A 19,314-nucleotide genomic window follows, 5' to 3' on the forward strand; every position below is an offset into this window, starting at 1 on the left:
AGTTAATATACTTGGAAGTTATATGTAACTTTCACTTACTATATGAAGCATCCAACACTATCATCTTTATACAGGAATCATAACCTATAAATTTGTTTTTCTATTTAAACAGTTAAATTGTGTTATCACTAATGTATAAACAAGATAACAGATAAATCACACAAATTAGCACCCAGATTCTAGTTATGATAATTGAAAAATGTTTATTAGGACACACTGAATAATCTCTCATTTATTTACAAAAAAACTTTTAATATATATATACTGTAAGAGATGTTTCTCCATACAAGTATTTCTCACAGTGCTTGAAAACCAAGTACATATAAATTTGTCTGTTTTGAGCTTTTTTAATAAGGCATAAATACTGTAACAAAGTAAAGATAAATTGTCATAACTTTAAGGTACCATAATAAAAAAGAATAAGCAACCTGCTTTGATTCAACACAATGTGCAGAGTGTCAGATTACAAACAGTCCTTCAAATCCTCCTAACATGTGTGAAATCCCAGAACTACTGGCTGAAATCCCATTTTCTGATTACTTGTATTACACTTATTATTTTTTTTGCAAATCAAATTTAAAAGTTTTGTTTTGTCTGAAATACATAGGAATAAGCGATATTGATAGCTTTATGGATGGAATACAGAAAAAAGTAACACAGAACCACACTCTGACATATTTTTGGTTGAAAAGTAACTCAAAAAGTTCTGTTTGCATCCCATATCTGCAATTAAGGATGAAAAGACATTCAAGTACTGCAGCCATGGATATCCTAAAATACTGTGTTTGAGCTCAGGAAACACATTCTTAAATTTCAAATAATTAAAAATATATTTTATTAAATTAATTAGCATTTTTTGCAACTGCAAGAAAAATAGCATAGATGTCATATACAATAATTCCACTCAAAAGTTCTGGATGTAGGTTTTAGCAATGTTGATCAAGACTTGGAAGCTGCAGATTCAAGCTTTATGTTTAATATCATTGCTGTAGGAGAAGCTTGACTTACTGATAGTTTACAATTCTATAGATTTATGCAATCCAGGAGCTAAGTTCAAACCTAGATCTTATGCAGATCATAGTGTATCTATATGTGGCCTCAATTTGATGTTTATGCTCACAAACATTCAGATCCAAGTCTACCTAGAACAAGGTTAGCCAACTAAGCTCAATATTCCAATCATTTGGCAGTGGTTGCCTGATGGAAGTAAGCTCCAAGATAAACAAAATCCTAAAACAGAAAAAAATAGTATCAGTGGGTATGGTGATTAGTATCAGCATTGCTAAAAGTGGTAGTGGTTGTGGCAAATATGAAGTTTGGTGACAATAATGTTGGGTGTTTGTTTTCAATGCTTGTGATAGAATGAAAATAACTTAGTAATAAACAGACACACTTTGTGTAGAAAAATCGTTTTTGCATCTAAAAAAGCTTGATGGCTTTACTTGAATGACACTTTAGAAAGAAATAATGAATTGAAATTATTTTACAGTACTATAAATATGTACAAAGACTGTTTGTGTAATTATCACCTATGAATATAGCATATCTAATGAAACATAACTATTTAATGGAAATATCTTTACACAATATAGTTTTAACTTTCCAAGCTTAAGTTTCTGGTAAAAAAAAAAAAAACAACAATCTACAAGCATTGCTTTTCTAACTATACATTGAACACTTAGAATCATGCAGATCATTGAAAAACATAAAAACATATAACAAGTTTATTAAGATTTATTAAAAAATAAATAAATACACTATATAATATTAAACACTTAAAACCTGTTAAACAACGTGTAAGTGTGTCTGCCTCAGTATTTGTAGAGTAGAAAACTGTTTTCTCCTGCACTTTTGCCACTTTCAAATAAAATGAAAAAAATATTATTTGACTGTGACTTCAGTCAATGCACCTCTCTGTCTATATGAGATGTTTAAGACAGAGTTTGTTAAAAACTTGACCTTAAAACATGTTTCTTCAAACTACAAGAGGAAAGATCCACAGGTGCATTAGCATAATACTATTTACGTAACCCAATATGAATGATATAAAAAACTCTCTTGAAGCAAACACCTTACATACTAACATCAATAAATAAATTTTAATTTTGAACACACACACACATACATACTCATACATTATTTGCACATGTGTCAAGTAAAGGAAAAAACTGTCTTTAACCTAAAATATTAAACACAAGCTCTTCAGACTAGAAGAACCAACATCCTGTACAAAATGTTCTCCTATACTGAAGATGGAAAAAACTGGTAAGGAGGTACATGCCACTGTACTTGTTAAAACTTAACCTAAAATATAGAGAACGATTAAATGAATCCATATACAAACTATAGCTTTATATAAACAATAACTAAAGATGAGGCTTGACCTAGTTCTGTTTTGTATGTGAATCTGCAATGCGTAAACTGTTAAATAATTAATACAATATTGGTGATAATATTTAAGAAAAAAGATATTGATATAGAAAAGTTTTAAATGTTGTGCAGTTTATTAAGTTGAGCCACTCCAAAATAAAATTTATTAATTCTCTGTGGCACAATTTCTATGCAACAGAATCAGAACTAGGAATAACTTGTTGTATAATTCATTACATATTGCAATATATAATGCTCTATACATATAGACCTTGAAACTTGTCTAACAATTATTTATTCAAGGGCTATGGTCTCAAAATATTCTGCATGAACCTTTTGTTTCTTAATGGTTTATTCTCTATTTAAATGTCTACTTCTGCTCCAGTGCCCTACATCCAATACTGTTAATGGGTATGTAATGTCCATGATAAACTTATTTATGGTGATGAGGTGGAGTTACTGTAACATTTTATTTACTACTAGTACAACACTACTATCACTATATACTAATGATGGTTACGAATTCACTTGTTATTTTTGCAAGTTTTCCAATCAATTAAAATTAAAAAACACAACTGCAAATGAAATGATCTGACTGCATATTAAATAAGAATAAAGACTAAAAATCATATTATCAAACAAGCCCATGTAATATTGTAAAAACATGTAACATTCAGAAGTAAAAGGGAGCCACCAAATGAGAAATATTTCATATCTACACATAAGTATTCTAAATAAACACTGATTAATAAAATGTCAAACTGCTATATGACACACACACACTGCTTACATTCTTTGAATGACATTTTATGAAGAGAATATATAAACTTTGGTCAGTTTCTTGTATAATGGAAAATATATAAATGTATTAAAGGCAATTTATTTATAAGTACTGAAAAAAAAATTGATAAGTAATGCAAATGTTCACTTATATAAGTTAGACCTGTTTCTTGTAATTATTAAGTAACTGGAAATAAAAAAGTTACAGAACAAGATACAGATCAGACTAATCTTAAAATTAATTTATTTCAGTGGAAAGTTTATAAAAAATGCATTAGTGTACTCTTAAAAATGGTGTGTATTTGTAGCTGGTAAAAATAATGTTTGTTTGAAAATGTTGTGTATCATTTTTCTTTAAATTACTAAGCATGTAGAAACTACTACAAAACAAGCCTGACTAATTTATCATCAATTATATTTTGTAAAATTGTTTCATTATGATTCATTTAATTGTAGTGACAATATACTGTCTTTGTTGACAACAGGAGTCATGAAACTAAAAATGTCAAATATCAGAGCTGTAGATGCTTAATAATTACATTACTAGTCAGTGATATTTGAGCTGATTATTATTATTATTTGAACTATTTGGATAAAATGATATATGAAAATAAATCTGACAATTTATTTCAGTTTTTCCCTACTTGTAAAATACATATATAAGCACAAAAGTCTATTGTACCATATTAGATATAAAGTAGTTACATATAGCACACAATTACTGAAAGTTTCAATACAATTTTGTATATTAATTTACCATAACATAGCAATGATAAGCATTATACCCTTCATCCATTTGTCTACTACTTTCACAAATGTAACTAACATTTTTGATGTAATACTTTGGAGAACTGTTTGAATAAATTATATCTAAATTCATGAAGACACAATAAAAAGCAAAGTGACATTTGACCTACTCATATCGCACCTGTTTCAGTAATAATATAAACTTTTTAATAAGGTAACTACAGACAGTATTTCTATTCCTTAGTAATTTTTTTAAAGAAAAAGACTTTATGATTTATCACACAATTATATGTAAATATATTTGATACACATACAAACCACATACACATACAATATAATGAATATTTAACCTAAAATTAGTTGACTACTTAAACAATAATCATACTATGAAATAAGATTAAATACTGCACTATTGTGCATATGGATTGGTAAAACAGTTTAACAGTCTGTTAAAATAATGTTGTAGACTATATTTTCCATGTTGTAATTTAAGATGAGAACATATGAAATTAAGATCCAAAATTGTAATAGTGTAGGCCAATAGCCTTATAAACATTTAGGCATTACACTTTCCATTAAAAAGTTAGAACTGTTTCTAGTCAGTAGAACAAATCAGTCAAAGAGGGTTTTGTTTTAGCTAGAAGTGAATCATTCAGTGTTTTATTTTCAATTATTGGGTCAACCAGCTATGAAGTTTTACAAGTTTATTTCTAAGTGTAGTTAACATGGTTATAAATGTGGCTTACAGATTACCAGTGTTTACACTTATAGAAATATAAGAAGTAAACTATTTTGTAATTATATGTACTTGATATTTTCAGTTATTGGGTCAACCAGATGTGAAGTTGCATAAGTAAGTTTATTTTTATGTTATTAGAATATAGTTAGCATGGCCATAAGTGTGGCCTACACACTATTACAATGTTTAAGTTCATTGAAATGTTAAAAACAGAAAAAAAAACAAATTTGTTATCATTACATGAACTTTAACCACATAATTTAAATAAACCTGCCAATAAAAAGAACATTATAAATATATTATTTAAATACAAATTTATTTATGGAAGAATATTAGTGTGTCTAATTTATCAGTATAAATGTTGAATGTGCTTTATTTAATGACACAACTGAAAAATCTTACAGAAAAGTTTCTGGTACTTCTTATACATTTGTACAAAGCAGCAAAGCAAATAAATACAAAAGTACTTACTTGTCAACACAAATGTAGTTTTTCCAAAGGCTACTTTTTTATTCAAAACATAAGATCTGTCTTCATACACAGTAACAGTCATAAAATAGCTTCCTTTCTCACAATCTTCATCTTGGAACAATAAAGAAAGATTGGCTTTTCTACTTGCTCTTATGGAATGTCTATGTCTCCCAGCACATTTGGCATTGTGTATAAATATGTATCTATATTCATCACCTATTCCTGTATTATTGTCCAACTCTGCAGTAAAAGTGAGCACTGAACCAAACACTGCTGGACCATCATTTGATACTTTCACTCCTATAAGTAGTGTGATGAAAAAAAACAATTACTAAAAAATATTTGAAACATATATTCAAGTGAATTAACAAAAAAACTTCAACTTACATGTAATTAAAGAATTATACATGTAAATATCTTTAAAAATTGAAAAATGTACATGTACATTAAATTAATTAAAAAATTAAATGAACAATACAACTGGAGTTAGAAAATGCACGTACTACGTACAATTAAATCTCAAACCAACAAGAAAGAAACTATAATAACTTGTACAACTGGGAACCACCACTATTGAAATAGTAATGGCTTTACATACTCTCTACGTTTTGTAATTATAATAAAAATAATTATTCACTTCATATGCATTACCTATACATACAGGGTGGCCCGCAAGTCCCTACCTATCCATATGTTATTATGTTATATTCAATTATGCATGTATTATAAATCTGTTTCTTTTTTTTTTCAGAGAAATATGGACGATGTAAGCCCATTTACACTTGAAGAGCGTATTGTGACAAGTACGTGGGTACATGAGCGCAAGAATACTGGTGACACCACACAGATACACTGGATACATAAGATATATGGATGGGTAGGGACTTATGGGCCTCCCTGTAGTTGTACATCAACTACTGCACACTATTAAATGATATACATTTCTATAAGGAAGTGTTGTTTTTGTTTTGTATTTCATATCTATTTTAAACCATTTACACTCTTATTTCTGTTGATACAATTACGTAGCACGCTCAATGAAGTTCCAACAGAGAATTAGTACATTCCAACATAGCTGGAAATAAGAAAAATAAATTTAGTGTTAAACCATGACCGTCCCATGTTATAGTTGCCCTGTAGTTTCTCTTAAATATTTTATTTTCAAATGGTAACTTAATTCCTTGTATGTTGAACAGAATTTATATAACCTAACACCAATCGTGTTATTTTCTTTATTTCTTTTTTTGAAATACACTCTACTGCCTTTACTTTTAAAACGAAGATACAATAACTATTACATCTCGTGTCAAAGACGCCACTAACCGAAAGCGCGTGCTTGGGACACTTTTCGGTAGGTTTACTTGTGAAGTCGCGCACTTAGTTTGAAGTTTTGACGTGCTGTAATGTTTAACTAGTTCATGTACAGACATAAATCGTCTTTGAAAGACTACGTATACTTGTCTCATCAAACTTCGTTTCCAACATGATATTGGTAAGAACGCATAACAATGATTACCGTAAAAGTAAATACCTTTATTAACACAATCGAACTGGGCCAAATGACTGTCTAAATAAGTTTGACATGGTCGGGAAAAATTGTCCAAAAACAGTTAAGGTTTCAAACCTTTATTATTGGAACGAGACTGTAAATTTTATATCCTCAACGAATTTTTGAGCAATGTTCAAATTATAATTCATTATAGTTTATATATATATATTTTCAATAATTACAGGTGTTTACGGGGTATACACTTACACATTGTAAGGTGAGGAAGGGAGGGGTGGATTACTGTAACTAAATGCAGCGCGAAATTAAAACAAACAAAAACACTAAATGCAGACACCAACAATAGGATACTTCAAAAGGCACACTGACCATATCACCTTGATCGAACGACTATAATGCAATAAAAGATTTGGTTCTGGACTGAGTATAATTTCATAGGCCCATTGTTTGATACGACAACGCTAGCACTGTTATTCCAAAATATCGGACGGCTAGATCTACGTAATTTTGGACACATGAAATTTCGCTTGTTTAACAAGTTGATACTCTTGGGTAAAATGTACAATTTTTTTTTTTAAGTGTTTAGGGTACGCATCCTTCCAATGATACGATATCCTGTCGCTATAACCTAATAATCCAACATGGACCTTCTCTTTCTCTCGTTGCCTATTAATAAGCCTATTTACCTGCCTTACATTGCCTATTATTTCATTAATCACCAACTTTGAACTTGATGGTCCATTTTAAAACGAAACTGCAGATAAATTAAAACTGTGTTTAAAAAAGAACGTGGCTAAACTATTCTAGACAGTGTATTATCATACCACATTCTTCACTAACTTCAATAGTACACCCATCCAAGGATCAAGGCATGGGCTTACCTGGCTGAAGCCCATGGCCTCACACTAATTAGGGGACCTCAAGCTACGACTATAAATTTTTGCATGTAGAGGTTCAGTCTCAAGAGAGCCTCTATAAGTCAAAAAGCTTAGGGCCAATAAAACTCTTAATCTGGCCTTGAGTACACAAGTCTATTATTCCCCTTCATTTTTGTGCTGTTGCAACAACATACTCTGATCATGCAGCAACCCTCCACCAATGATACTGTGCCATGTATACTAGTGCAGGCAACTTCCTTTACCATTCCAGCACAATCCTCAATTTCAATTGGGAGATATAAACCAGAAAAACCAACAAATCAGTGGGGAGGAAGAGTAAGAAGAGATGAGAAAAATGTTAACTTCCAAAATGGTACTACCTCTTCTCACCAAAGCTATAATCCCACATTGCAAAGGTTGAGGGGGCCAGTAAAGACATAACAGTAACTAAATAAGCAGAAAACAATCATGATTGTAAAAGTAAGCATTCCTGCAGGGTATAGCATTATGTCTGGAACAGGTATGCTCTTCATCTGGTAACAAACAAAGTATGACATATAAGGCAAAATTTAATAGGTAGGCACTATGTCATGTAAGACAGATTCTGCCCATAAGCTTCACATATGTAATGCTCATAAACATGTTACACAACTATAGCTGTATTTCAAGAAGATGGCCTGTAATCTTGGGCTAAAGGAGTGTATGTGGATAGGTGAAGAGCAATATGCACAGGCAAAAAACATGCAGTGGAAGTGCCTTGCATAAGATTGTACAGTTCATATTTCATTCATGACCAATATTGTGATCAACAAGTGCAGTCAGTCTAGGCAAAAACATCCGGGGGAGGGAGGGGGCATCTTGTGATATTACGGAGTAAGTCAAATGAGGTACAATCAGGTAGAAAACATCCAATGGAAGTGCCTTGCATAAGACTGCTTGTTTCATATTTTGTACATAAGATATTTAGAGATCAACAAGTGTAACCCACCTGCACAAAAATAACTGAAGGAAGCACCTTCTGGTATTATTAAGTATGTCAAATGCTGTTTGGGTAGAACGTACCCAGTGGAAGCACCTTGCACAGAAAAAAAAATTATTTTGAAAACAGCAAGTATGGTCAACCTAGATAAAATCATCCAGGAAAAGTGCCTTGTGTTTTATTGAGTAAGTGCTGTCCACCTGGACAAAAAATACCCAGTAGAAGTACCTTGGATGGAGCATATTAAAATTGCGTATAATATTAAACTAGCCGATTACCTGTAGTGCCAGTGCATTAGATCCACATGATACATTTGTGACATCACTCCTGCACCCTAAGAATGGAGAAAAATACAGTTCTCCATAATGGGAAACAGAAGTGAAATGGAACATTGTGTAACAAAAAAGTTTTCAGCATCATACATGTAAGCAAGAGTTCCACATAGTATGATGTGTAACATATTAATAGCATTACATCTGCACCCTAAGAATGGAGACAAATTAAAGTTCTCTATGACAAATAACAGAGGTGAAACAGGAAAAATCATGACACAGGATAAAAATGTCATGAAGTTGGGAGTTGTACATCATGCAATAAAAAAGTTTTTTCCAGTATCATATAAGCAAGAGTTCCATTATAGTATGATATAATGACAGTAGACCTCTTCTCACTAAATGGATACAAATGACTTAGGAATTTTGATTTGGTTTATTATACAAACCCCATTCTTAAGGAAACTCCATGGTTCACCACTCCAACAACTGGGAACCAGAAGTAGCAATGACTCTTGTGCTGCACTTGAAGAGGGAATACACATTGGAAAACCTAGAGGAACAACATACTGGAGACAGTGCAATGGGTGTCTTCAATTTCCTATTCTGAAAAGTGAAAAGATCCTGATTGTGAGAATCACAGGTCAATAGGGATGGGAAAAAATCTCCATCTGCTTCGCTCATGATATCCATAAGTGACAGTCCTTTATACATAATACAGTGATGATAAAAAAAAAAATTATATATATGCATATAGAGAGAGATCACACCACCAGATAAGCAGCTAGTGGTCTTACATGAACACCATATCTCCACAATGAGCATTATAGAAGTATACAGATTTAATGCTAAGATAAAATCCAGCACACCTGGCAACACCTGCCACTAGGTGGAATTCTGAAATATATGACAAAGAAAAATACTAATATGAGTCTCAGTCAAAGGCAAACGGATGTGTAGAACAGCTACAGATAGACGACACAGCTATTTTGTGCATAGAAAGAACAAATGTACTGGGAGTTTTCCACATATCAGCCTAAATGACTATCTCCAAAAGATGGAAATTTTGAGCAGTTAGAGACTTAGTTAGACAAACAATATGTAGTGAAAAAACATTATGTAAATGGAAACCTTCCACAGACCTGTTGAAATATGCCAGTCGTACGAGATGACAAACCTAACCAGTGCCAGTTAGTACAACAGGTAAAAGATCACAGAAAACAGAGGAATGCCACTGAACAAACAGAAAGGAATGAGACATGAAAGGATGCAATTTGAGCCACAGAACAGAGCATGGAACACACTGGAAAATGTGGTTGATCCAGATCTGAACATGAATGCAGCTAGGAAATGTAAGGTGAGAAAAAAGGAGAAAATGCAAAACAACCTTTTTGGGCAGCCAATGTCCTGGGAAGGAAAGTCCGATCCAAATAGGAGGTAACATACAATGAATGGTAAAGGATGCAGGAAACAAAAGTAGCATGAATATCAGAACAATAATGGCCACATGTTAGAAGAGGAGGAAATAGGTCTGAAGGGAAAATGGTACAAGGAACACACTGTAATTGGATCAAAGGAGAACTGAATGGAAAATGTAGAACAAAGGAATATGGCAGATGGGCCAAATCTGGGACTAATGTCAGAACCACTGTCTACTTTAGTGTGAATTTCATCATCTGCTATATTAAATCTCGAATTAATATGAACATAGTAGAATTTGGAAAAATAGAAACATTTCTACAACAAACAAGAAAAAACAACACAAATGTGGTTTGTGTGTGTGTGTGTTTTCTTATAGCAAAGCCACATTGGGCTATCTGCTGAAGGGAATCAAATCTCTTATTTTAGCATTGTACTGAAGACTTACTGCTGTTCCACCAGGAAACCAATAGAAATTAAACACAAAAAAGTTGAAATTGATAAAAATTTGTAATCAAGTGTAATTAAAATTTTATATTCACATGGAAAATGAGTTAAAACACAAGTACATACACTAGAATGTCAATCAAGAAACTGAGTATAGATGGTGCAGTATGATCGGTAGAGAATAGTCGCATGGTCAGCACATGTTGCTGCAATTGTGAAAAAAATGAAGGCGTATAATGGGCTAGTGCATTGTTGAACATTTTGCAATGCATACAGAGCAAATAAAAGTTGAGATAGCATTGGAATTATAGCTGGGTCTCAAATGATTTTCTAAGAGAAAAAGTATCTCAAAATTTCCATTACAAAATTTGTGATTGTTATATGAAAATAAGAAACTAAGTCTATGGTAAGTAACATGGTATACTACCTTCCTCTGCAGATCTCGTTCCTTTTATTTGGAATTTAAACTCTAATTTCATGTGTATACTGCAAAGGACCACAAAAATATGAAAGATAACTAGAGACCAACATTCATGGGAAATTGCAATATGTTTCTACCATGTAATTCCAACATGACAAATTCTGACTCAAAAAAAAAAAAAAATGTCTATGTCACTACATGGGACCTACAAGAAACTATCTTGTTTATTAAATCCATTGTTAGTTTGTTGATACACACATGATAAGTTCATGAAAACCTCAGATTGTGCTTTCCTTACTAAAACACTGAGCAAGAAAGAAAAAAATTGTCTTTATCTCTGTGTGTTATCTACCTGTAAAGAGTATATTTGTACAAAATGTCATTAAAATTGGCTCAAATACAAAGAAGAAATTATCAAAAACACTAAAATAATGCTTTTTCTGGTATCTTGATCCCACTATAATCGTTAAAAATGGTAAAAATCTACCAATTTTGTTTATCAATATGTAGGACCTATAGAAATGTATATTTGTACCAAATCCAATGTAAATTGTCAAAATATGACTCTGTAGCTGACCTCCTTTAAACATTCTGGTAATAAAAAGATATTTTTCCAACTAGAAGGGTCCGGGTACATATAGGTCCGTTGTTAACAATCACAAGAATAGGTTTGTGGGCAGAAATTATTCTAAATTATTTAATGATGTTAAGACTTGAAAAAGTTGGTAAGATTTACTTTTTTTTAATTAGAATAAATCTGTTATACTGATTAAGCCAAAATGTGATAGACAAATTTCAACTTTGTGAAGTGTAAAATACTTTATATGTGATGTGTAAATTTGGTAAATCTTAAGCTCCTATGTAAGAGAAGAACTGGACTGTTTTATTAATATTAGCTGTGGTGAAAACAACTAATATTAATAAAAGTTCTATGATCTATTCTAACCTTTTGATTCCATTAATTATAGATAGGCTGTTTAAGTTATGAACACTTTCAAGTCATTTTAGTTCTTCTAAGCTCCAAAGAGAAATATAAATTTTTAAATTTAAGCCTTTTCTATAGTAAAATTTATAGCCTTTTCATACACATCTTGATTATCTGTAGTGAGAGAGGCTCAAGGATTAAAGATGTAGTCATAGTGCTCATAATAACCTTATTACTCTAAAATTCAAAATCTGAATAAACAGATCCTAGAAATGTATTTCCTGTTTTACCACAGTACCATTAAGTTTTAAAAAACATTTTTTACACCATGGAGTGTTAATTCTGATACTTATAAAATATTTTCATTTGATTATTTGTACTTCAATATTAAACATATTATTGTAATTCTTCTTTTGACAAATAAGTAGCTATGAAAGAGGATTAATAATTTGTCATATTTTGCTTTTATTCGTAATATGTAATATTCTTATAAGAATATATCATAGGTTCATAAGAATATATCATAGGTTCAATAATCTAAACAACTCTGATAAGATAATGTTTAACATTATTCCTGTAAGTGTAAAGTGTAATTGTATAGTTTAACGAATATCTCAATAATTAGTGTTTTTCATGATAAAGTGTTTTATTTACAAAGATACCTAGTTTATCAGTGATAGTTTCATGCATATGTATCAACTGTTTAATTAACAATAATAATAAAGTAACAAGCACATTCATATCTTACAATTTACATTAACACTACAGTATACTGAATACAGTAACATTTGGTATAGCCGATTGTCTTGATATGATACACTCTTACTCTCAGAAGTTAGTGATATACCATAAATTACATAAACTGGGGTCTGATATATTCCCACCTGAGTTTGTTTCAACCATACTCCTTGTGGTTGAAGGTTGAAGAAATTCTGCAACAGTTCTAGTCTGTAATACAGATACGGTCAGGCTCAGCAAAAATGCGGTTTTTGCATTCAGATATACAAGTACCAGGGCGACCACGAACTGTGAAAGCGTCTTCAATTCATAAAACAACTTAGACATTTTTTAAAATTCTATCAACACTGAAAACTTATCTTTCTACGTTGGTCAGTAAATAAAATGTATCTCAAAAATGTTTTCCTCCATAAGTAAATCATTTTATTTGTTTGCATATCTATATGACCTATCCTCTACATTCTACATTTTACACAATAAACTTAACTGCTCAAAAGCAACGCTTTTCTGATAACAAATATCGAGCTTCTATTCTGTTTTCAGTAGCTGAGCGCTATCTTCCCTGTGGATGTGCCAACCCAATGACGAAATCATCAGATAACAAGAACCAATCAGACTAACGCCACAGCTTTGAGACTGACATCAGTGAGATGTTAACAAATAAAACTGTTTTAGTTAAGCGTAAAGCTTAACAATACCGAAACCTGGTAGCCAGCAGTCTGAAGACTTGGCGCTGTACAGCTTTAATTAACGGCCTGGCATGGCCAAGCGCGTAAGGCGTGCGACTCGTAATCCGAGGGTCGCGGGTTCGCGCCCGCGTCGCGCTAAACATGCTCGCCCTCCCAGCCGTGGGGGCGTATAATGTGATCAGTCAATCCCACTATTCGTTGGTAAAAGAGTAGCCCAAGAGTTGGCGGTGGGTGGTGATGACTAGCTGCCTTCCCTCTAGTCTTACACTGCAAAATTAGGGACGGCTAGCACAGATAGCCCTCGAGTAGCTTTGTGCGAAATTCCAAAACAAACAAAAGTTTCAATTAAAACTATTAATACCACATTATCTTGAGAGTTCATTTGTTTTGTACAATTTCGAAAAACGTTACTCGAGAGCTATCTGTACTAGCCTTCCTTAATTAAGTAGTGATAAACTAGATGGAAGGCAGTCATTTAACGCAACTCACAGCCAGCTTTTGGGCTACATTAATGGAATACTAGGATTGACAGTATTTATAACACTCCCATGGCTGAAAATAATATTTTCGGTTTTCTTTTATAATTTAACCCGAAGATTGCAAGTCGAACACCCTACCTACTATGCTATGTTAGGTCTTATTTTAGAGATTTAAATGCTCTCATATTTGATTTTAAAATTTATTTTAAATTACTTAACCAGTATTCTGATACAACAATTTTGAAACGTCGTCTGACTTAAAATCACAAAGATTTCCTAAGTTTGCAATTTATATAACTAATGGGTCTAATGCCTCCCAAAAAAAATTATCAAGATATAAATTATAACCCAAGAAGTGTAATATTGTGATATTTTCAAAGAGAAACACATTTCCCGACAAGCATTACTCACTAATGCAGCAAATTTCGTTTGGAAACAAGGAAAGTAATTTATGTTGATAAATTTATAGAGTTTTTCTAATGTGTGCAAAATAATAAAGCAAGATAATTTTAACAAAACAAACATAGTCTATTATGCAACAAACAAAAAGAAAAATATATACATAATTTTTCATATGAAAAAAGAAAAGCAGCTGCTTCTACTATGTGTTATAATTAGTTCCACAGATTTCTTTCTCTAAAAACAAATTTCTGTCAAACAAAAACCAGTGATTTTAAAGTAGATCTTTATTCGCCGATTTCAGATAGAAAATGGAATAAGAAAGTGCACTTAAATTCAACAGGTAAACTTAAAACTTAGTTTTTTGTTTCGTTAAGCCAACTGTATAATTTTGTGACCTTTGTTTTCACATAATTGTTGAATGATAAATTTGACAACGTAACAGTTACCACTAACGGATATTACAGTCCTTTCATCTCAGATACTACTGAAATATCCTTTATGAAGAATAAATATTATTTACTACAGAGAACAAAGAAACAAAACAATTATGTAACAAGGCAGTCACAATTAATTTATAGATCAAATATTTGTATTAAAACTACATAGAAACGAGATAAACAAAAACATTTTTAAACTCCCTGTGTAACTAAAACAAGTAGAAAACATACTACACTTTCATATGACATTTTTTTCTACCTTCTTTAATTCGGTTCCTAAGAGAAACAAAATTTTCAGCTCCTGCTTTGAAAGTTCTGATTGCCTAATTTCGTCACGTTCTGATTTGAGAGAAATAAAATGCCAGTTCAATTTTTCTCTGGTCAAGTAGTTCTCTGTTGATATTCATATATCTTTATTTACTTGAATGGAACACGAAATACAGTAAACTCCAGATACATTATCGCTCCAAAGGAAAAGCACTAGGGAGTTATATCCTTGTATCAATGAATACGTTTACTATCTGTCTATTGAAATAACAGTGACTATGATGCAACCTTTAACAAAAATTACAGCAGTTTGCTTAAGTTCGTTTTTCTCTTCTTTGTTTCGCTTCATTTTCTCCTAGTTCTATTTTATGAATCTGAAAAAGCGAAAATATCGAATAAAAATATTATTCGAGTAATCAGTTACTTCTAAAAGTTTTTATTACTTCACACAAAAGATTGTAATTCATATTCTTAGGTTAAAAGGTTATATTAAGACAAGTGCTAATCACTTTTTCTCACTTTAAAATTAACATATACAAAATTCAAATTAAAAAATAATAAAAAATGTCTGTTTATATTAGATGTAGATCTGTAGTTAGTTATCACCATTAGATTACATCTCGGAACATAGGGCCGCAATCGCTTGCGGATTCTTCAACAGGTATTTAAGTGAGTAGGTTGTTAGCCCACTGCACCGAGCCGTCCCTAATTTAGTAGTATAAGACTAGAGGGAAGGCAGCTAGTCATCACCGCCCACCGCCAACTCTTGGACTACTCTTGTACCAACGAATAGAGGGATTGACTGAAACATTATAACGCCCCCAGGGCTGGGAGGGCGAGCATGTTTGGTGCGACGCGGACACGTACCCGCGACCCTCGGATTACGAGTCGCATGCCTTACGCGCGTGGCCATGCCGGGCCCGTAGATCTGTAGTATCAAAATATTATCACAATATATCTCAGAACAGCTGGTAGGGGTATTAACACTTTTATTGACAAGGATTGTTAATACTCATATTAGCCGTTATGAGGTACATTTTTATTTCAAGTGGGTTTTTCGTCATCAAAGAGTTATCACGATGTATTTTTTTTATTAGTCAAGGCTTTTCTTTATTTATGTGCTATATCAACTTGCACTTGCCAATATCTTACTTTTCATATCTAATATTGAAAATGATTTTGATCCATACACAACATCCAAGATAGAGTCATTTTTTGGAGGTAGTAGATATCCTTCTTTGTGTATAAAGTCACAACAAAGCTCACTGGTTCTTATAAGACCGTCTTTCTTTTTTCAAAGTACAATAGGTAATGCTCATACATTAGTAGTTGGTTCTATTATTCGCATGGCCAAGTGTGTTAAGGCGTTCGACTCGTAATCCGAGGGTCGCGGGTTCGAATCCCGGTCGCACCAGACATACTCGCCCTTTCAGCCGTGGGGGCGTTATAATGTTACGGTCAATCCCACTATTCGTTGGTAAAAGAGTAGCCCAAGAGTTGGTGGTGGGTGATGATGACTAGCTGCCTTCCATCTAGTCTTACACTGCTCAATTAGGGACGCCTAACACAGATAGCCCTCGAGTAGCTTTGCACGAAATTCAAAAACAAACAAACAAAACAAATCTATTATTCCTTGTAGCTTCTGTCTATTTGAAAACCTCTACCTTTTTTATAAGTGGAATTGCATCTCCAGTATCTATCGTATTATTATTCAGCCTAAGTTATGAAGTCCACTGGGAAAGGTATCTTGATATTCCATGATTACGTCTTATAACCTTTGATATTGATTAGCTGTGAGATCTGTGCATTTTTTGTTATATACAGCTCATGTAAATGAGGTGGTAAATTGTCTTTATGTGATGATTTGGTATCAGACTTCTTATGTCTAACCTCAAAGATAACTAATTCTGGCCTGGCATGGCCGAGCGCGTAAGGCGTGCGACTCGTAATCCGAGGGTCGCGGGTTCGCGCCCGCGTCGCGCTAAACATACTCGCCCTCCCAGCCGTGAGGGTGTATAATGTGATCAGTCAATCCCACTATTCGTTGGTAAAAGAGTAGCCCAAGAGTTGGCGGTGGGTGGTGATGACTAGCTGCCTTCCCTCTAGTCTTACACTGCAAAATTAGGGACGGCTAGCACAGATAGCCCTCGAGTAGCTTTGTGCGAAATTCCAAAACAAACAGACTACTTCTGACATTCTTTGATATGTATTACCTGCACAGCTTCACGTCTTGCAATGTTCCATTGAGACTTAGCACGAATTTTATGCTTTGTTGTTTACATAGCCCTAACGATGGTGTCTTTATTCTTTGGGTTCACGACAGTTCTTGAAGACACTCTGGAGTGTTTTGTTTTAGTAAAGACCATTCACTGTGTGTAGATTTATTCCTAATAACTCCTGACAAAGATTGCCTTACTTGATTTTACTGGAAATTTAACCTCTGATGGTAATTGCCATGTAGTGAATAAGGATTTCTTTACGATAAACTTTGAAGTTATTTTAACTTCGCATCCATATTGGCCCGGCATGGCCTAGCGCGTAAGGCGTGCGACTCGTAATCCGAGGGTCGCGGGTTCGCGCCCGCGTCGCGCTAAACATGCTCGCCCTCCCAGCCGTGGGGGTGTATAATGTGATGGTCAATCCCACTATTCGTTGGTAAAGAGTAGCCCAAGAGTTGGCGGTGGGTGGTGATGACTATCTAGCCTTCCCACTGCTAAATTAGGGACGGCTAGCATAGATAGCCCTCGAGTAGCTTTGTGCGAAATTTCCAAACAAACAAACAAACGCATCCATATCTCCACATGAAGTCGGTTTTAAATATACATTCTTTCTCAGTGTCAGTTGCCTGCACGTCATGGCGCATAATGAAATCTCTTACAATAATTTTTGTTTTGCTGGAACTTTATGTCCACTTCCTGATCACACCAAAACATCTTTTTTCTTCATTACTGAAGGCAATTTATGTGTCTTTAATTACCAAATCTGGTTAAACCAGTGTAACTGTAGAACTAGTAATGATCAACATATCACAAGGTTTCCCATCAATAAACCTCTTGAGTGTTGACTCTTTTCTTAGAATAATGAACTTTTTACCTCATTTGGGTTATATGAATTATTTTCAACTGAGCTTTTCATCATAAGTCCAGCTAATTTTTGTTTCCCTATATTTAGTTAGAACTTTACTTTTATTTTGATATGGCTAGCTCAAAGATTAATTTTTGGCTGAGTAACAGCTTTTGATTCCTCACAGTCTCTGCTGTAATGGCGATGTTTCTCAGTATTATAACATTTTTCCTTATCCATAATCTTTTAGGATGAGTTTTTATTCCATACAGATTTTTGTCTGTAGTTCTTGGCACAATCTCGTTTTAAACTGGCATTTAAAACGTCTGTTGTCTTGTAATTTATATAATTCATCCTGTCTAACTAATCGTTCTAGTTCTTCTAGGCTATGGTCCAAAGGAGTTGATGTTTCAATGTTACTAAATCTGATAATTCTGTAACTTCTAAATACTGTATTTAATGGTTTACCTAAAGCTTTAATATATTCAAATTCCACTGCAAACTACAGAGCTCCATTTAAAAATGTATACCTACTTCGCTTCAGCTTAATTCTCAGGTTTTCGTCTGTTATGACATATATAAATCCATCACATACCAACGAAGCTATTATTTTAAGTGGAGAATCTGGGTAATATAATTGAACAAGCATTTCTAAGTTTTCCACAAGTTCAACAAAATATCTCCTTTCTTTGTTTTGCATACTACCTTTTGGTGTATCATTTCAAACCTGTTGGATAAAACAGACACCAATGCTTGATAATTATTGCAGCTTTCAGATAGGAGGTTACTTAATGTTGGTAAAGCTGGTCGTTTTATGGGCAAAAGATAAATAGCTTACTGTTTCCTCTTCCACCTATTCATCTTGGAAATTATTTCAAACTGGGCTTGATACGTCTCCTATAGTTCCTCTCCACCACCGTTTATTAGTTTCTCGATTGATCGATGTTATTGAACTGGTTGGCTAAATTCTAAAACTGGTGATGTAGCTGGGGTATATTTCTCATAACTCTTCTCCTAAGTTTCAGTTTTTACTTCTTGATCTTCTTTCAATTTTCTAAAAATTTCTTCGTTTTCTTTTAATATTCTATCTCTTTCTTTTTTTATCTTATTTTAATTTTTATCTCACATTTTGAACTTTTTCATGCTTGGTTCCTTCCTTCATGATTTTCTTTTAATTGTTTGTCTGTTTGAAAGTAATCACAAAACTACACAATGGTCTATCTGTGTTCTGCCCATCATAAGTATCAAAACCTGGTACCTAGCAGGAGATGTCCGCAGACATAC

General features: G+C 33.0%; 1 protein-coding gene and 1 long non-coding RNA gene across 2 annotated transcripts in view; one reads left to right on the forward strand and one right to left on the reverse strand.

Moving 5' to 3' along the window:
- LOC143232027 (transmembrane protein 130-like) overlaps positions 1–13,218 on the reverse strand; it is a 30,207-nt gene extending 16,989 nt beyond the window's left edge. Inside the window, exons 1-2 of the mRNA XM_076467023.1 lie at positions 12,840–13,218; positions 5,108–5,407 (exon numbers count right to left, since the gene is read on the reverse strand). Of these exons, the coding sequence (XP_076323138.1) occupies positions 5,108–5,407; positions 12,840–13,020 (481 nt within the window). The 5' untranslated portion in view covers positions 13,021–13,218. The remainder of the gene's footprint in view (positions 1–5,107; positions 5,408–12,839) is intronic.
- On the forward strand, positions 1,850–6,245 carry LOC143232028 (uncharacterized). The gene is made up of 3 exons (XR_013017338.1): positions 1,850–2,265; positions 4,719–4,750; positions 5,859–6,245. It is a non-coding gene; the product is annotated as an uncharacterized LOC143232028 (long non-coding RNA).
- Positions 13,219–19,314: the final 6,096 nt, after the last annotated feature.

Source organism: Tachypleus tridentatus, chromosome 11 (assembly GCF_004210375.1).
Source record: "Tachypleus tridentatus isolate NWPU-2018 chromosome 11, ASM421037v1, whole genome shotgun sequence".
NCBI classification, from domain to species: Eukaryota; Metazoa; Arthropoda; class Merostomata; order Xiphosura; family Limulidae; genus Tachypleus; species Tachypleus tridentatus.